This window comes from Erinaceus europaeus, chromosome 20 (assembly GCF_950295315.1).
Source record: "Erinaceus europaeus chromosome 20, mEriEur2.1, whole genome shotgun sequence".
In the NCBI taxonomy this organism is placed as follows: Eukaryota; Metazoa; Chordata; class Mammalia; order Eulipotyphla; family Erinaceidae; genus Erinaceus; species Erinaceus europaeus.
This window is the reverse complement of record NC_080181.1, coordinates 16,177,497-16,194,392: the sequence shown is the minus strand read 5'-3', so window position 1 is coordinate 16,194,392 and position 16,896 is coordinate 16,177,497. Positions and strand designations below refer to the sequence as shown.

Sequence of the window (16,896 nt, the reverse complement as noted above, 5' to 3'; positions counted from 1 at the left end):
GGGGAGGACAAGCAGATGACAGAACAGGTGTGTCCCTTCTGGTGGCCGGGCTCCCTGAGAAGCACATGCTTAGTTTTCATGCGCAAGCTAAAATGCACTCCACTCAAAATACTACAGACACACTGGGTATTTAACAGTCTCTGGAAAGGGAGAAGGGAACTTTGCCACCTAACATTTTCCTCTCCCGATGGGCATTCCCACATATTCTCCCCTTTAAAAAACAGAAACAAACAAACAAACAAACAAAAAAACCCACTTTACTTCATATGAGCTAGAGTTTCAGACAAGCTCGGCCCTTACACGAGGTGCCTGGCGTCAAACCAGGAGCTGCAGACGTGCAAGTTCTGTGCTTTATCAGCGTAGCTATTTCACCCAGCTGCTCCTTTTCCCTTTTTCTTAAGATTTCAAGGAATATGGGAGTCCGGCGGTAGCCCAATGGGTTAAGCGCACGTGGTGCGAAGCGCAAGGATTCCGGTTTGAGCCCCTGGCTCCCCACCTGCAGGGGAATCACTTTATAAGCGGTGAAGCAGGTCTGCCGGTGTCTCTCTTTCTCTCCCCCTCTCTGTCTTCCCCTCCTCGCTCCATTTCTCTCTGTCCTATCCAACAACGACGACAACAACAACAATAATAACTACAACAACAATGGCAATAAAAGGGAAAATTTAAAAAAATGTGGGAAGATGTGGTCCGGGAGATGGTGCAGTGGATAAAGCACTGGATTCTCAAGCATGAGGTCCCGAGTTCGATCCCCGGCAGCACATGTACCAGAGTGATGTCTGGTTCTTTCTCTCCTATCTCTCTCATAAATAAATTAAAAAAAAAAAGTGGGAAGAAAATTCTTTAAAAAAAAAAAAGATTTCACAGACTCTCATGCCTGAGGCTCCAAAGTCCCAGGTTCAATTCCCCGCACCACCATAAGCCAGAGCTGAACAGTTCTCTGGTTTAAATATATATATATCAAGGATATTCCCTCTCAAATCTGTCCCCGACCTCCAGGAATCGGGACCGTTCTGGCCTGGACCCTTAACCTATCCCAGTCTGTGCACCTTACCAAGTGCAGCAGAGCCTTGCTCGATGGCCTGTCAGTGACCCACCTGGGCAGGCTTCTTCAGCCTCCCTGACCCATGGATTTCCGGGAGCAAAGAAATCTGACCGCCAACTTCCTCCTGCCCCTGGGATGGAGCTGAACTTGACCCCCGGCCCATCCCCAGCCCCCAGGCTTCTGGGATAGGAAACTTAAATGCCCCCCCCTGAAAACAGATTTCAACTTCACCCAACTGCCTGGTGCATCTTAGGTGCCAAAGGACAAGAGCTACCACGGGCAGCCCGGACTCCAAGACTCTGCCCTCCTCGCCCGGCTAGGCTCCCAGATCCCGGGCTGCGTGGGGCTGCACCTCCTCGCCTCCCTTCTCGGGGACCCCAAATGCCCCGTGCACCGCACCCCTCTCCTCCGAGGGAGCCGTGCTTTCCACGCTGCCGGTCTGCCCGGCCTTCTGCGGCTCAGGGCTGCAGGCCTTCTCTGTGCAGGCTCCTTCCCGCCCAGACTGCAGCTCTCGGTGTCCCCCGGCCTTCCCGGGCTCGGTCCCCATCGAGTTCCCAACTCACCCGCCCGGCCGCAGCCGCAGCCGCAGCCGCCTCCCTGCGGAAACTCGCGGCTTCCCGGGCGCCCCGCTAGCCGGTGACAGCAGCATCACTTCCGCCCGGCGGCGCAGCCAATCAGCGGCGCGACCCCCGGCCGCCGGCTCCAGGGGCGCGCGAACTGTTGGCTCCCTTCGTGGGGCCGCGGCGCCCCGAGCTCCTGCGGCCGCTCTCAGGCTCTCCTGGGGCGGCGGGGGGTGATGGTGGGCGTCTTCTCCAGCGCGGCGACCCCCCGCCTCAGGGGGCATCCCGGCGGTACTCTCTAAAAGCACCCCGCGTCTGCTCTCCCTTTGGCCGGCGTGTCCCCGACTGTCCCTGTCGCCTGGTTCGAAGGCCTCCTCCTGCATGTCTCCTTCCAGCCCTGGGCCCCCGCGCCCCGGGGAAAACCCACTTGAATCCTCAGGCAGCGAGGAGGCGGCTGCAGGCAGTGCCGGCTCCGGCCGCTAGAGGGCGCCATCCGGGGCGGCGCGCCGGCGCTGCGGCCTCGCCTCTCCTCCCTCCGCCTTTCCGCGCCCCCGCCGCTCGCGCCGCCGGAAGTGGGAGGTGTCGCGCGCGGGCGGGCGCTCGACCCCTCCCCCGAGCCGCGGCCGCCCCCTCCCCCCGCTCCGCCCGCTCAGGTGCGTCCGGGCCTGCCCCTCCCCCTCCCCGGGGGCGGGCGCGGGGGTGTGTGCGGGGCGGGGGCCCCGGGCCCCGGGGGGGTGGGCGCGGGACCTGGGCGGGCAGCGGGACGCGCAGCGGGTTGCGGGGACCCGGGCGGCGGGGCCTCAGGTCCGGGGGTGGGGGGGCCGCCCGTTGTGGAGACAGGTCCCGGCGCCCCGCGCTGCTTCCCCCATTGTCCCCTTGGCGGAGGAGCCCCCCCCCCGTCCTCCCCCACCAGAGCCCGTCGCCCTCGGTTGTGGGGCGGGCAGCCGCCCGGCACCCCGAAAGCTCCAGGACGCCCCTTCCCCAGCGGCTCCGCGGCTGGGGGAAGCCGGGTGGGGGGGGCGGAGGGAGGACCCCGGAGCTTTGCCCGCGGGGCGCAGGGCTGACGCGGCGGGGCGCGCTCTCCGCCGGGGAGCTGGAGGGCCGGCGCCGACTCAGCCCCGGTGTCCTGACCCGCGGGGTCGGGGGTCGGCGGTCGGCGTGGCGCCTGGTAACCAAAAACAAGGACGGGAGCCAAAACCCCGCGTCCCCGACACGCACACGCACAGACAGACAGACGCGCAGGAAAAAAAAAAAAAAAGTCCTTCCCACCGGGGAGAACCTTCACTTGATCCTGCAGAAAGCAAGCGCTTTTTTCCCCACCAGGAAGGCCCGGGCCAGCCCACCTGCCCGGCCTCCTCCTCGTCGTCGCTCTTTGTCTGCCCGCAGCCCCGCGGGGTCCCGTCGTAGGTGCGGGAGGCCCCCGCAGCGCCGCCTGACAGAGCTCGGCTTTCTCCTCAGGAGCCACAGAGCCATTTAAGAATCGAGCGATGAGCTGTAAGGGGACATTAGACAAGAGGGAGAGAGAGGGAGTGTGTGTGTGTGTGTGTGTGTGTCTTTTTTGCAAGAGTCTCAGGTGTGTATGTTGGACTCTTTTTTGCAGGAATCTCAGGTGTGTGTGTGTCGTGTGTGTGTTTTGCAGGAGTCTCAGGTGTGTGTGTCTCTCTTGCAAGAGTCTCAGGTGTGACTCTTTTGCAAGAGTCCAACACAGCAGTCTCAGGCTCTAGACGGCTGGTTTAAATAACTGCATCCCTCCACCACACACACACACACAAAAAGTGAAGCTCAAAGCTGCGCACAGCGTCCTGGAGGCTTCTAGAAAGCCGTGCGCGTCGTGTCGGCTGCCCCTGTGCGGTGCGCACCGTGTGCGAGTCTCCCCACCGACCACCGACCACCGACGGCGGGCGCCAGTGTGCTGTGTTCACACACGGAGCTGCGCCCCGGCTCCCCCCGCGGAATTTCTTTCCTGGAAATAAACAGTCTGTGGCCAGGACGGTCGGGCGGGAGCGACGCGTGTGTTGCCGAGCGAGCGCGGCGTCAACCTCTCGCCTGACGTTTCTCGTTGAATCTCCAGAGCGTGATGGCGGCGGCGTCGGAGGCGAGCGACGCCCCTGAGCCTCCGCCCGCGGCGGCCGCCGGTCTGTGCGCTTCCAAGTCCGAAGACGCCCGCCCGGAAGGGCTGAGGTAAAGTGCGCGCCGGCGGAGCTGGGAGCCCGGGGTGAAGGGGCAGCGGGGAGGTCTGACTGGTCTTGGCGTTTCTTCTTCTTTTCTTCTCTCTCGCTCTCGGTTATTCATTTATTCCCTTCTGTTGTCCTTGTTGTGTTTTATTGTTGTAGTTACTACTGTTGTTGTTACTGATGTTGTTGGACAGGACAGAGAGAAATGGAGAGAGGAGGGGAAGACAGAGAGGGGGAGAGAAAGACAGATACCTGCAGACCTGCCTCACCGCCTGTGAAGCGACTCCCCTGCAGGTGGGGAGCCGGGGGCTCGAACCAGGATCGTCATGTGCGCTTAACCCGCTGCACTACCGCCCGGCTCCTTAAACTTTCTTTTTAACTATTATCTTTATTGTATATAGAGTCAGAAATCGAGAGGGAAGAGGAGATAAGGAGAGAGACCTGCAAACCTGCTTCACCACTCATCAAGTCCCCAGCCCCCCACCCCCCCACAGGTGGAGACTGGGGAGTTGAACTTGTGCATTTTGTGACATGAGCGCTCAACCAGGTGTGCCACCACCCAGCCCCTGCTCTTGGTGTTTCTGGCACCCAGCACTGTATCAAATGTTCAGCAAGCATGTTCAATGTGTATCCAATAAACAGAAGAGAATAAATACAGGAGGTCAGACTCATTATCCCCAGATGTTACTATTTCCCCATCCTATCTTTTTGTTTAATATTTTATTTATTGATTCATGAGAAATGATAAAGAACCAGATATCACTCTGGTACATGTGCTGCGTGGGATTGAACTCAGGAGCTCATGCTTGAGAGTCCAATGCCTTATCCACTACACCACCTCCCAGACCTCTCCCCATCCTCTTTTACCAACTGTATCCTCGTTTAACAACATGTCAGGGGGGCAGGTGGCACACCTGCTTTTACATTGTGCAAGGACCTGGATTTGAGCGCCGGGACCCCACCTGCAGGGGGAAAGCTTTGCAAGTCCTGAAGCAGTGTTATAGCTGCTGTATCTTTCTCATTCCTTATCTATCTCCCCCAACCTTCTCGGTTTCTGCCTGTCGCTATCCAATAAATAGAGATAATAATTTTTAAATGTTTTTTTAATTATCTTTATTTATTGATAGGAGAGAGTTAGAAATCGAGAGGGAAGGGAGAGACAAGGAGGGAGAGAGACAGAGACATACCTGCAGCACCACTTCACCACTCACAAAGCTTTTCCCCTGCAGGTGGGGACTGTAAGCTTGAACCTGGGTCCTCGCACGCTGTAACATGTGCGCTCAACCAGGTGTGCCACTGCCTGGCCCTTTTATGGTTTAAAAAAATTTTTTTAAAGATAATAATTTTTTAAAAGTCAATATATCATACTGACATGTGTCATATCTATATGTATATATGTGTGTGTATTTATATGCCTACTTCTTTATAGATTAATACCTTTGTTAATATGATATTCGTGTAATTTTTAAAAATTTTATTTATTAATGAGAAAGGAGGAGAGAGAGAAAGAACTAGACGTCACTCCGGTACATGTGGTGCCAGGGATGGAACTTAGGATTTCATGCTTGAGACTCTGTAAAGCCACTACGCCACCTCCCAGACCACTGTTTTTGGTTTTTTTTTTTTCTCCTTATATTCAAACTCTTGAGGACAGGAATTAATGACTACCCAGTCTTGCATCTCTTTTTGTTTGTTTTGTTTCATTTTCCTTAGAAATGATTAGTGACTTAACAGTAGCTTCAAAGACTATAAGATAACAAGGGAGAGCCGGGTGGTAGTGCAGCGGGTTAAGCGCAGGTGGCGCAAAGCACAAGGACTGGCTTAAGGATCCCGGTTCGAGCCCTCGGCTCCCCACCTGCAGGGGGGTTGCTTCACAGGCGGTGAAGCAGGTCTGCTCTCCCCCCTCTGTCCTCCCCTCCTCCATTTTTGTCTGACCTATCCAACAATGATGACATCAACAACACAAACAATAAAAAAAGGTCAACAAAAGGGAAAATAAATAATAAAAAAAAGAAAAAAAAAGATAACAAGAGTATAGAGCTATACAACACCCACCACCAAACTTCTGTGCCCTGCTTCTTCCCCAGTGATAACTACCATAGTTCTCACCAAGTTGAAGGAAGCTTCTGTTTCTTTCACCCTCTCTGCCTCTGTGTATCAAATATGAAACAAAACACACACATTTTATTTTATTTTTGGCCACCAGGGTCATCACTGGGACTCAGTGCCTGCATGAAGAATCCATCACTGAAGGCCTTTTTCTCCTTTTCTTTTTTCTTTCTTCTGCTTCTCCTTTTCCTTTTTCATGTGATAGAGACAGGGGGAGAGAGAGGGAGAGAGAGAAAAGGAGACACAGCCTGCTCCACCACTCATGAAGCTTGCCCCTTCCAGGTTGGGGGGGGGCTTGAACCTGGGTCCTTGTTTGAAAACACATATGCTATTATGCAGTGTTGTATTAAACTGACTTGTTGTACTTCAGTCTTTTTTTAGAGGACCTAACACAATAGATACTATTTATCTTCACTTATTTTTTAAAAATTATATATATATATATTATTATTTACTTATTCTTTTTTGTTGCCCTTGTTTTATTTATTTATTTTCCCTTTTGTTGCCCTTGTTTTTATTGTTGTCGCCGTTGTTAGATAGGACAAAGAGAAATGGAGAGAGGAGGGGAAGACAGAAAGGGGGAGAGAAAGATAGACACCTGCAGACCTGCTTCACCACCTGTGAAGCGACTCCCCTGCAGGTGGGGAGCTGGAGGCTCGAACCGGGATCCTTACGCCGGTCCTTGCGCTTCACACCACGGTGTTTAGCCTGCTGTGCTACCGCCCAACTCCCCCTTGTTGCTTTCTATTTACTTATTTTACCAAAGCACTACTCAGCTCTGGCTTATGGTAGTGCTGGAGATTGAATCTGGGACTCTGGGGCCGGACTATATAGGTAGCATAATGGTTATGTAAAAGAGGTTCCAAAGTCCTATATTCAGTCCCCTTCTTCTTCTAGCGTTTGCCCTTCTTCCGTAGCCAGTCAACAGCGTCAGGTTGAGCCTGATGTAAAGTTTCGAGACCTCCTTTGAATCTGGAGAGGTGGCAGTCGTTGACTATGTAGGTCATAGTCTGTCTGGAGCCGCAGGGGCAGTTCGGGTCGTGTCTGGCTCCTCAGCGATGGAACATAGCAGCGCACCGGCCATGGCCTGTTCGATAGCGATTGAGGAGGGCCCGATCATAACGTGCTAGGTCAAAGCCGGGTTGACGCTCGCAGGGGTCTGTGATGAGGTGTTTGTTCTTTACCTCAGCTGACTGCCAACTCTGTTTCCAAGAGTCTGGAACAGAGAAGTTCAGTGTAGGCGTAGGGGACCAGATTGGATGACGAGACGTCAAGCGTTGGACAGGGTGGGCGAAGATATCCGCATATATTGGCAGGTCCGGTCGAGCGTAGAAGTGGGAAATGAACTTAGATGATGCCACATCCTGACGAATATCTGGCGGGGCGATGTTGCTAAGAACTGGCAGCCATGGAACCGGGGTGGAATGGATGGTTCCAGAAATTATCCTCATGGAGGAATATGATTTGGAATCGACCAAGTGGACATGGGGGCTACGGAACCATACTGGGGCACAGTATTCTGCAGTGGAATAGCATAATGCCAGAGATGATGATCGCAGTGTGGAAGCGCTCGCGCCCCATGAGGAGCTGGCCAGTCTTGCAATGATGTTATTCCTTGTGCCCACCTTTGCTGCAGTTTTTATGAGATGTTCGTGAAATGACAGGGTGCGATCGAGAGTAACGCCAAGATAGACTGGCTGGGCTTCATGCCGGATTCTCGTATCGCCGAGCTGCACATTAAGCTCACGCGAGGCCGAGGCATGGTGTAGATGGAAAACAGATGATACCGTTTTTGCAGTGCTAGGGATTAGTCGCCATTTTTTACAGTAATCAGATATCAGAGACATGTCTTTCGTGAGTGTTTCCTCGAGGATGTCGAACTTGGATGCCTGAGTTGCACAGCAGATGTCATCGGCGTAGATGAACTTCCTTGAAGAAGTTTCTGGAAGGTCATTGATGTAAATATTAAATAGTGTAGGAGCCAGAACAAAGCCCTGGGGGAGGCCACTTGAGCACCATAAACCAGAGCTGAGCAGTGCTGTGGTAAAAGAAAAAACAAACAAACAAACAAACAAAAAAAACTGGAACTTCGGAACCTCAGGCATAAGATTCTCTTTGCATAACCATTATGCTATCCCTGCCCTACCATTTCTATTTACAGATTAAGGCAGCCCCAGGAAATAAGTGTTAATGTTACTATTCCCATTTAAAGAGATGAAACTGAGACATGGAGAGGTTAATAGCATGTCCAAGGTCACCAGGCTACGTGAGAGTCAGAGCTTGAGCCAAGGCTTATTTGCCTCCAGATACTAAGTTCTCATTTGTTTAAGTAAGGGGAGGTTTGTTAGGTAATGGGGAAAAAATGTCAAGTAAACCTAACCATAAACTTCAATCTTGACTTTCTTCTTCTTCTTTTTTTTTTAATTGCCTCAGAGTTATCTCTGAGGCTCCATACGGGAACTGCCTGGTGGCCATTTTTCCTTTTTGTTTTTTTTTTTGCCTCCAGGGTTATCGCTGGGGCTTGTGCCTGTATTAGGAATTCACTGCTCCTGGAGACCACTTTTTCCCATTTTGTTGCCCTTGTTGTTGTTATTGTTGCCATTGTTATTGTTGTTGTTGGATAGGACAGAGAGAAATTAAGAGAGGAGGGGAAGACAGGGAGAGGGGGAGAGAAAGATAGACACCTTCAGACCTGCTTCACTACCCATGAAGCAAACCCCCTGCAGGTGGGGAGCTACGGGCTCAAACCAGGATCCTTATGCTCATTTTTCCTTTTTTAACTTTTTTCCTTTCAGTTTTATTGGATGGGGGTGAGGGGAGCTCCATAAACTCAAGCTACATAAGCAGAGAAGCAGCTCTGTAGGTCTTTTTAAAATATTTTTTATTTAGTATAGGAAGTGACTAGAGGATTTTGGTAGTGGAATAACATGACCCGATTTACATCTTTTTTTTTTATATCCGTAGTATTATTGTTGTTATTGCTGTCGTCGTTGCTAGATAGGACAGAGAAATGGAGAGGAGAGGGGGAGCGAAAGATAGACACCTGCTTCACTGCCTGTGAAGTGACCTCCCCTGCGGGGGGTGGGGGGGGAGCCGGGGGCTTGAACCGGGGTCCTTACACCAGTTTGTGTGCTTTGTGCCATGTGCACTCAACCTACTGTGCTACTGCGGGGCTCTGACTTCTCTCTTTCTGTCTCTCTCTCTATCTTTTATTAGATAGAACTAAGAGAAACAGAGGACAGGGAGATAGAGAAAAGGGAAGATAGACACCTGCAGACTTGCTTCACTGCTCATGAAGCAGACCCCCTGTGGGTTTGAACCTTGGTCCTTGTACTTAGTAATATGTGCGCTTAACTGGCACCCCCTCCCTGTGTCTCTCTGTCTCTCCTTTCTCTTTCTATCCAGTAAGTAAAATATTATATAAAAAAAAACACCCATATACTCCTAGCAATATGCATAGCAGTAGAGCTGATTGTGAGTTTAACTGCACTATGTTAAGCACCTCATGGCATTTTTTCATGTAATCCTAACAGAAGTCCTATTAGATGGGTACTATTTCTGTTTTGCAAGTGAGGTTAAATGACTTGCCTAGGAGCAAACCAGCTATAAAAGATAGAGGCTTCACACCCAGGTAGTCCAAATTTTAAGTAAATATCCTCCCTCTCCCCATTAGCTCTCAACAAGGAATCTGCTTAGTGTTAAAACTTTTCATATCACAAGATTCTCTCTCAGTTGTTTTTATTCTGAATAAGTACTATTGAGGAAGGAAAGATGCATTTACTCACAGTCTCGGTCAGTGCTAATTGGGGCTCCTTATGAGGCTCATTTGAGAGAATTAGTTGCCTATAAGAGCATTCACCCAGGAGGCACCTGCTTTGTCATGCTCCCAACCTAGAGTCAGCACCCCAGTAAACCACACAGGAGGGAAGCTTCACTGCTGTGGTGTCTCGTGTCTCCCCTCTCTCTGTATTGTGTCTGTTTGAGGGGGAAAATCACCCCAACCACAACAATTTACGATTGACGTAGAATGGTAAAGCTTTGGTTGATGCAAAAGAAAAAAAAGGGGGGGGGAACGAGGTAAATTTAACATTAATTTAGTCATTCTCAGGTGAAAGATTTACACTTGTAAAAGCTGGATGTTATGAATGGGATTCTAAAGAACTCTTCAAAAAGCAGTATGATAAAAAAGAAGCAGTTTGTTAAATGACTGTGACACATGATTTAAAAAATCATTCCATTAACTATATATATACTTGTTATCTGAGGTAAATTTTCTTTTTTAAATGTATTTTAAAATTTTACTTATTGCATACTTACCTGGCAGGGGAGATACCATGATCACGAAGGTGGTTTTCCCAGGGCGAGGCTTATCCATTGCACTCCGGATGTGCTGACCCCTGCGATTTCCCCAAATGTGGGAAACTCGACTGCATAATTTGTGGTAGTGGGGGACTGGGTTCGCGCTCTCCCCTGTAAAAAAAAAAAATAAATAAATAATAAAAAAAAATTTTACTTATTGGGAGTCGAGCGGTAGCTCAGTGGGTTAAGCGCACGTGGTGTAAAGTGCAAAGACTAGCGTAAGGATCCCGGTTTGAGCCCCAGTCTCCCCACCTGCAGGGGAGTCACTTCACAGACAGTGAAGCAGGTCTGCAGGTGTCTTATCTTTCTCTCCCCCTCTCTGTCTTCCCCTCCTCTCTCCATTTCTCTCTGGCCTATCCAACAATGACAACAGCATTAACAACATCAATAACTACAACAATAAAACAACAAGGGCAACAAAAGGGAATAAATAAATAAAATAGAAAAATATATTTTTTAAATTATTAATATAACAGGGAGAAGAACAGAGTCAGAGCACTACTCTGGCACATGGGGTACTGAGGATTGAACTCTGAGCTATTCCCAGACCCTGGGATAACATTTCTACTGTCAGGGAGCTGGGCAGTAGTGCAGCGGGCTAAGCGCACATGGCACAAAGTGCAAGGAATGGCCTAAGGATCCCAGTTTGAGCCTCCAGCTCCCCACCTGCAGGGGTTCACTTCGCAAGTGGTGAAGCAGGTCTGCAGGTGTCTATCTTTCTCTCTCCTTCTCTGTCTTCCCTTCCTCTCTCCATTTCTCTGTCCTATCCAACAACAATAGCTATGACAACAATAACAACAACTACAACAAGGGCAACAAAATGGGAAAAATGGCCTCCAGGAGCAGTGGATTCATAGTGCAGACACTGAGCCCCTGCAATAACCCTGGAGGCAAAAAAAAAAAAAATTCTACTGTCAGTTTGAAGTGGGAGAGAGGGAGAGGAAAAGTGACTACAGCACCACTCTGCCTTTCATGGCACTCCCTTTTAGTGTCGTACATGGTACTAGGGGCTAGAACCAGAGTGCTCCAGCATGGTAAAGTATGTGTTCTACTGGATGAGGTGCTTTGTAGCCTCATAAATGAAATAGTCTAAGTAGTAGTGGTTTTTTGTTGTTTTTGTTGTTTTTTTTCACCAGAGCACTCAGCTCTGGTTTGTGGTGGTGTAAGAGATTGAACCTGGGACTTTGGAGCCTCAAACATGAGAATATCTACTCCCACTCTTAACTAGTATTTCATACCTCAAAATTATTCAGATTAATCCTTAAAATTTGCTTTAATCTTCAGCCCTTTGTTTTGACTGTACATTGCTCCTCAAAGCCCAGTTTTTCTTTTTTTGTTTTTTAATTATTTGATAGAGACAGAGAAATTGAGAGGGAAAGGGTGGTAGGGAGGGAGAAGGAGAGAAACCTTTAGCACTGCTCCACTTGTGAAGCTTCTCTTCTGTATGTGGTGGGGGACTGGGGGCTTGCAGTGATAACGTGCACTCTACCAGGTATACCACTGCTGAGCTCCTGCTTCTTTCTTTTTTATGTATGAGTGAGACAGAGAGACCAGGGCACTGCTCTGCCATTTGTGATGTTCTGTTTGTTTTTGTCTTAAGTGGTGCTGGGGTTGGAATCCAGGGCCTCAGGCATTTGAGGTATGTACTCTACCACTAAGCTACTCCCTGGGCCCTCAGAACCAGGTTCTTAACCACCAAACTGTACATCTCACATGTGGGATAAAATCCACATGTAGTGGTCCGGGAGGTGGCACAGTTGATAAAGCATAAGACTCTCAAGCATGAGGTCCTGAATTCAATCCCTGGCAGAACATGTACCAGAGTGATGTCTGGTTCTTTCTCTCCTCCTATCTTTCTCCTTAATAAATAAATAAAATCTTTTAAAAAAATCCACATGTAGGGAGTCGGGCTGTAGCGCAGCGGGTTAAGCGCAGGTGGCGCAAAGCACAAGGACCGGCATAAGGATCCTGGTTCGAACCCGGCTCCCCACCTGCAGGGGAGTTGCTTCACAGGCGGTGAAGCAGGTCTGCAGGTGTCTATCTTTCTCTCCTCCTCTCTGTCTTCCCCTCCTCTCTCCATTTCTCTCTGTCCTATCCAACAACGACAACAACAATAATAACTACAACAATAAAACAAGGGCAACAAAAGGGAATAAATAAAATAAATATAAAAAAAAACCACATGTATAGCAATTAAGTTTCTTTTCATTCTGAGAATTTGGACTATGTGTCTACTTGTGGTATTCTAGTGTGGTTGTATTGAAAGTATTCTGTAACATTTCATCCTCTTTTAAGATGAAGTGAAGAGAGAAACTTGTTACCTTATGTTTTTTACAGTCCCAAAGACCCTGCACAGAAGCACAAGAGCTCTCTTCTGTCGAGTGTAAGTAGCCAAATGATAACCAAGGAGAATAACAGAAATGCCTATTTGGAACACCCAGAGCAGAATCCTGGTTCATCAGCAGGTGACACGCCAGCAGCGCACCGGGCGGTTTTAGGAGAACACTTGCTAGCCACAGCCCTTGGTCTTTCTGGCGGTGGGTCTCAGTCTGATGTGAAGGACGTGGTCAACAAAGCAGGCGAGGAGGGGGACACTCGTCTGCGGGAGAGCCTCCAGCCAGTCACTCTTAAGGCAGGGTGCCCTCCAAAGCAGCTTGCCTCCGGGAATGGTTCTGAAGAGCAAGGCCCACAAGCGTCCGCCCCAAAGGAAGGTAGCAGGGACACAGGCTTGGATTTCCGACCTGTGGTGCCTCCGGCAAATGGGGTGGAAGGAGACAGAGTGGATCAGGATGATGATCAGGATAGCTCTTCCCTGAAGCTTTCTCAGAACATTGCTGTACAGGTCAAGTATCAAGTTTCTACTACTAAAATAGAATTGGGGCTTTTCATTTATTTTTTTGGAGGGTAGGGGACATTTCTTCATAGTGGAGAGCTGTTTTGTCTTGATTTTTTTTTTTACTGGCAACTATCAGACTATTTTCATATAGTACTTTATGATGACTTCATTCTGGTGTTGAATAAATAATAAAGTCAGGTGACTAGAAGCATTATGACATATATAATCTCTCACTGACTAATTGATGAGTGTAGGACTTTAGCATTTGTATTCCCCATCCTCATCCCTGCAGGAGCAACTCTTGCTAATTCTGTAATCTACACCTTAAGAAATATAATGTCTCCTGCTTTCTAGTGACTGTTCTGTCATAGGGGGAGGATTGGCAGTTTGTATGGAGCACAGTTATTACCTCACATCTGACCTATCTCTCCTTCAGTTCCTGGGATGTTCAGGTTATTTGGTGGGTACAGTGGGAAAGTCAGTTTTAGTTTGCCAAAATTAGTGATTCTCTTGCTATCAGACCAACAAAGGGACGAACAAAGAGTTAGTTTCTTAGTTACTCAGCAAATTTCTAAGTAAAAGTTCTAGGGTCATTTCAAAATGCCTCCAACCAGTTTTGAATATCATTTGTTTCTTTCTTATAGACTGATTTTAAGACTGCTGATTCAGAGGTAAACACCGATCAAGATATTGAAAAGAACCTGGTAAGTAGTTAAGTTGCTCTTGTTAATATATGAAGCCATCAATGCAGAAGGTCTAGAGTGAAAGCTTTTCAGTTGGGAAAGATGCACGAGTCCTCTCTATGAAATCCTTGACAGATGGCCAGTTATCTTCTACTTTCTCTCTCTTAAGATTTATTTATTTATTTATTTATTAGAAAGGTAGGAGGAGAGAGAGAAAGAACCAGACATCACTGTGGTACATGTGCTGCTGGGAATCAAACTTGAGACCTCATGGTTGAGGATCCAATGCTTTATCCACTGGGCTACCTCCTGGACCACCATACTACTTCTGAGTGTCCTTCCTTTTTTTTTTTTTCCCCCCTCTCTCCGGGTCTTGATGGAATTGGAGTTCAGAGCCCTCTGGTCATCTTCCTCTAACATTTACCCCTCTGGGAGTGTGGACCAAAATTTTTTATAGGATGCAGAAACAGGAAGCCTGTTTCATTTTTTTTAAAAAATTATTATCTTTATATATTGGGTAGAGACAGCCATAAATTGAGAGGGAAGATAGAGATAGAGAGGAAGAGAGACAGATGCCTGCAGCACTGCTTTACTACTCGCAAGACTTTCCCCCTGCAGGTGGAGACTGAGGGCTCAGACGCTGGTTCTTGCACAACCAGATGTGTCACCACCCACCCCCCATTCCATTAAAATTTTTTTTTTTTTTTTTTTTTTTTTTTTTTGGGGGTGGTGGTGGTTCAGGGAGACACCCTCTTCACTTGCATTGGCAACTGGTGATTCTTTTCTGAGTCAGTATTCAGGTTATTTTGGCCATGACAGCAGATTCATGATTCACAATCTCAAATGCATGCATTAGTGTATTGATTTAACATTTCTGGAATCTTCATTTCTCTGTCTTTCCTTTTATACCTTAACATTTCCTCCCATTGTCAAGCTTTATAAATCATGTCACTCAAGTGCCACTTCTGTAAATCAGTAGTATTATGAAAGCCTATTTAATGCAACTAATTATCAACATTGTATATTGAATTATTGATAGAAAAAAACAAAGCTTTGTTAGTATTTTTCAGAGCTTTTGGTATCTTGAATTAAAACTTGGAAAACTCAAGTATAAAATTTGATGGAAATCTAGATTTCTTTTTGTAATTTAGATTGCTCCAGATCTTAATGTTATTTTAAAAATATATTATTTATTTATTATAAGAGACAGAGAGAAGTTGAGAGGAGAGGGAGAGAGACAGAGAGACACCTACAGCACTGCTTCACCACTTTGTGAAGCTTTCCCTCCTGCAGGTTGGGAACTCAGGTCCTTGTATGATGTAATGTGTGTGCTTAACCAAATGCGCACTGCCTGCCCCCCAGATCTTTAATTTTATTTTTTTTATTTTATATTATTTTTTTTCTCATTTTTTTTTAAATTTTTTATTAAAGAAAGGATTAATTAACAAAACCATAGGGTAGGAGGGGTACAACTCCACACAATTCCCACCGCCCAATCTCCATATCCCACCCCCTCCCCCGATAGCTTTTTTTTATATTTATTTAATTTCCCTTTTGTTGGCCTTGTTTTTTATTGTTGCTATAGTTATTGTTATTGTTATTGATGTCGTCATTGTTAGGACAGAGAGAAATGGAGAGAGGAGGGGAAGACAGGGAGGGGGAAAGAAAGATAGACACCTGCAGACCTGCTTCACTGCTTGTGAAGCGACCCCCCTGCAGGTAAGGAGCCGGGAGCTTGAACTGGGATCCTTAAGCTGGTCCCTGTGCTTTGCGCCACATGTGCTTAACCTGCTGCGCTACCGCCCAACTCCCCCCATTCCATTTTTTAAGAGGAGTTTACTTCAGATTTTCTTAATTGAGTAAATGTGGCTTTATGAGACAGTTGTTATTTCAAGAGTACATTATTGATTTTTATAAAATATTTTATGTATTTCATGAGAGAGAGAAGGAGACAGACCAGGGCACTGTTCTGTCATATGCAGTGCTGGGACTTGAACTCGAACCTCACATATGCAAGCTCTGTGACCTAGCCACTGAGTCCGTTGGCCATCTGCAGCCAATTGCATTTTATTACACAATACTGTTTTTTTTTAATTTTTTTAAATCTTTATTTATTTGCTGGATAGAGACAGTCAGAAATTGAGAGGGAAGGGAGTGGTAGAGAGGGAGAGAGACAGACACCTGCAGCTCTGCTTCACCACTTGTGAAGCTTTCCCTTTGCAGGTGGGGCCCAGGGGTTCGAACCTGAGTCCTTATGCACTGTAACATGTGCGCTCAACCAGGTGCGCCACCACCTGGCCCCTTTGTTTTATTTTTTTATGAGATAGAGAACCAGAGCGTATCTCTGGCACATGTAATACCAGGGACTGAACTTTGTACCCCATGCTCTAAATTATTATTAATAAATACTTTATTTGATAGGACAGAGAGAATTTGAAAGGAGGAGGAAAGAGAGAGACAGATAGACAGATTCCTGCAGCAGTGCTTCACTGCTCCTGAAGCTTCCTCCCTACGGGTGGGGACTGGGAGCTAGAGCAAGTCTTTGTGCAAGGTAACTTGTGTGCCTGTGTGTACCACTGCCTGGTGCCCCCTTCCCCACTCCTTCCCACCCCAACCCCAATTTAGAGTGCAGTACTTTACCTGCTGTGCCACCTTCCAGCCTAGTAGTCTATTGCATTTTAAAATAGCTTGTTGGATCTTGCTTAAAGTGTGGAATAAATCTAATTCCTCTTTTACTTATTAACCCCACATATATTTTTAGTGCACTGATCTCTAGCCCTCAAGTCTGAACCTTTCCAGGTAATACATCCCCAGATGTTTTTAACATTTTTCATGTGACTTTTTTTTTCCCCCAGTCCTTTCATCATCCTGGCTAAAATAGTTTATCTGGACAAGTTCCACTTTTTAAAATTTTTATTATTTTTTATTTATTGGATAGAGACAGCCAGAAATCGAGAGGGAAGGGGGGCTAGAGAGGAAGAGAGACAGAGAGACACCTGCAGCCCTGCTTTACCACACGTGAAGCTTTCCCCCTGCAGGTGGGGACCAGGGACTCAAACCTGCGTCCTTGTGCACTGTAACATGTGCGCTCAACCAGGTACACCACCCGGCCCCTTTCTTTCTTTTTTTTTTT

The 16,896-nt window shown here is 47.8% G+C and overlaps 2 protein-coding genes and 1 non-coding gene across 8 annotated transcripts in view; 2 read left to right on the top strand and 1 right to left on the bottom strand.

Annotated features, from left to right (window-relative positions):
- The window catches only part of PCSK7 (proprotein convertase subtilisin/kexin type 7), a 30,352-nt gene extending 27,118 nt beyond the window's left edge, over positions 1-3,234 (bottom strand). Inside the window, exon 1 of one of the 4 annotated variants that reach the window (XM_060180002.1) lies at positions 2,946-3,234. In XM_060180002.1, the coding sequence (XP_060035985.1) occupies positions 2,946-3,075 (130 nt within the window). In that variant the 5' untranslated portion in view covers positions 3,076-3,234. Of the gene's footprint in view, positions 1-1,094; positions 1,584-1,605; positions 1,730-2,945 lie in introns of those variants that run through there. The other 3 variants (XM_060180003.1, XM_007522974.3, XM_060180004.1) reach the window with 3 other exon arrangements.
- RNF214 (ring finger protein 214) overlaps positions 2,126-16,896 on the top strand; it is a 49,826-nt gene continuing 35,055 nt past the window's right edge. The window contains exons 1-4 of one of the 3 annotated variants that reach the window (XM_060180007.1): positions 2,126-2,255; positions 3,674-3,783; positions 12,582-13,086; positions 13,725-13,784. In XM_060180007.1, coding sequence (XP_060035990.1) covers positions 3,680-3,783; positions 12,582-13,086; positions 13,725-13,784 — 669 coding nt within the window. In that variant the 5' untranslated portion in view covers positions 2,126-2,255; positions 3,674-3,679. Of the gene's footprint in view, positions 2,256-3,673; positions 3,784-5,005; positions 5,065-12,581; positions 13,087-13,724; positions 13,785-16,896 lie in introns of those variants that run through there. The other 2 variants (XM_060180009.1, XM_060180008.1) reach the window with 2 other exon arrangements.
- On the top strand, positions 10,195-10,358 carry LOC132535185 (U1 spliceosomal RNA). The gene has a single exon (XR_009546962.1). It is a non-coding gene; the product is annotated as a U1 spliceosomal RNA (small nuclear RNA).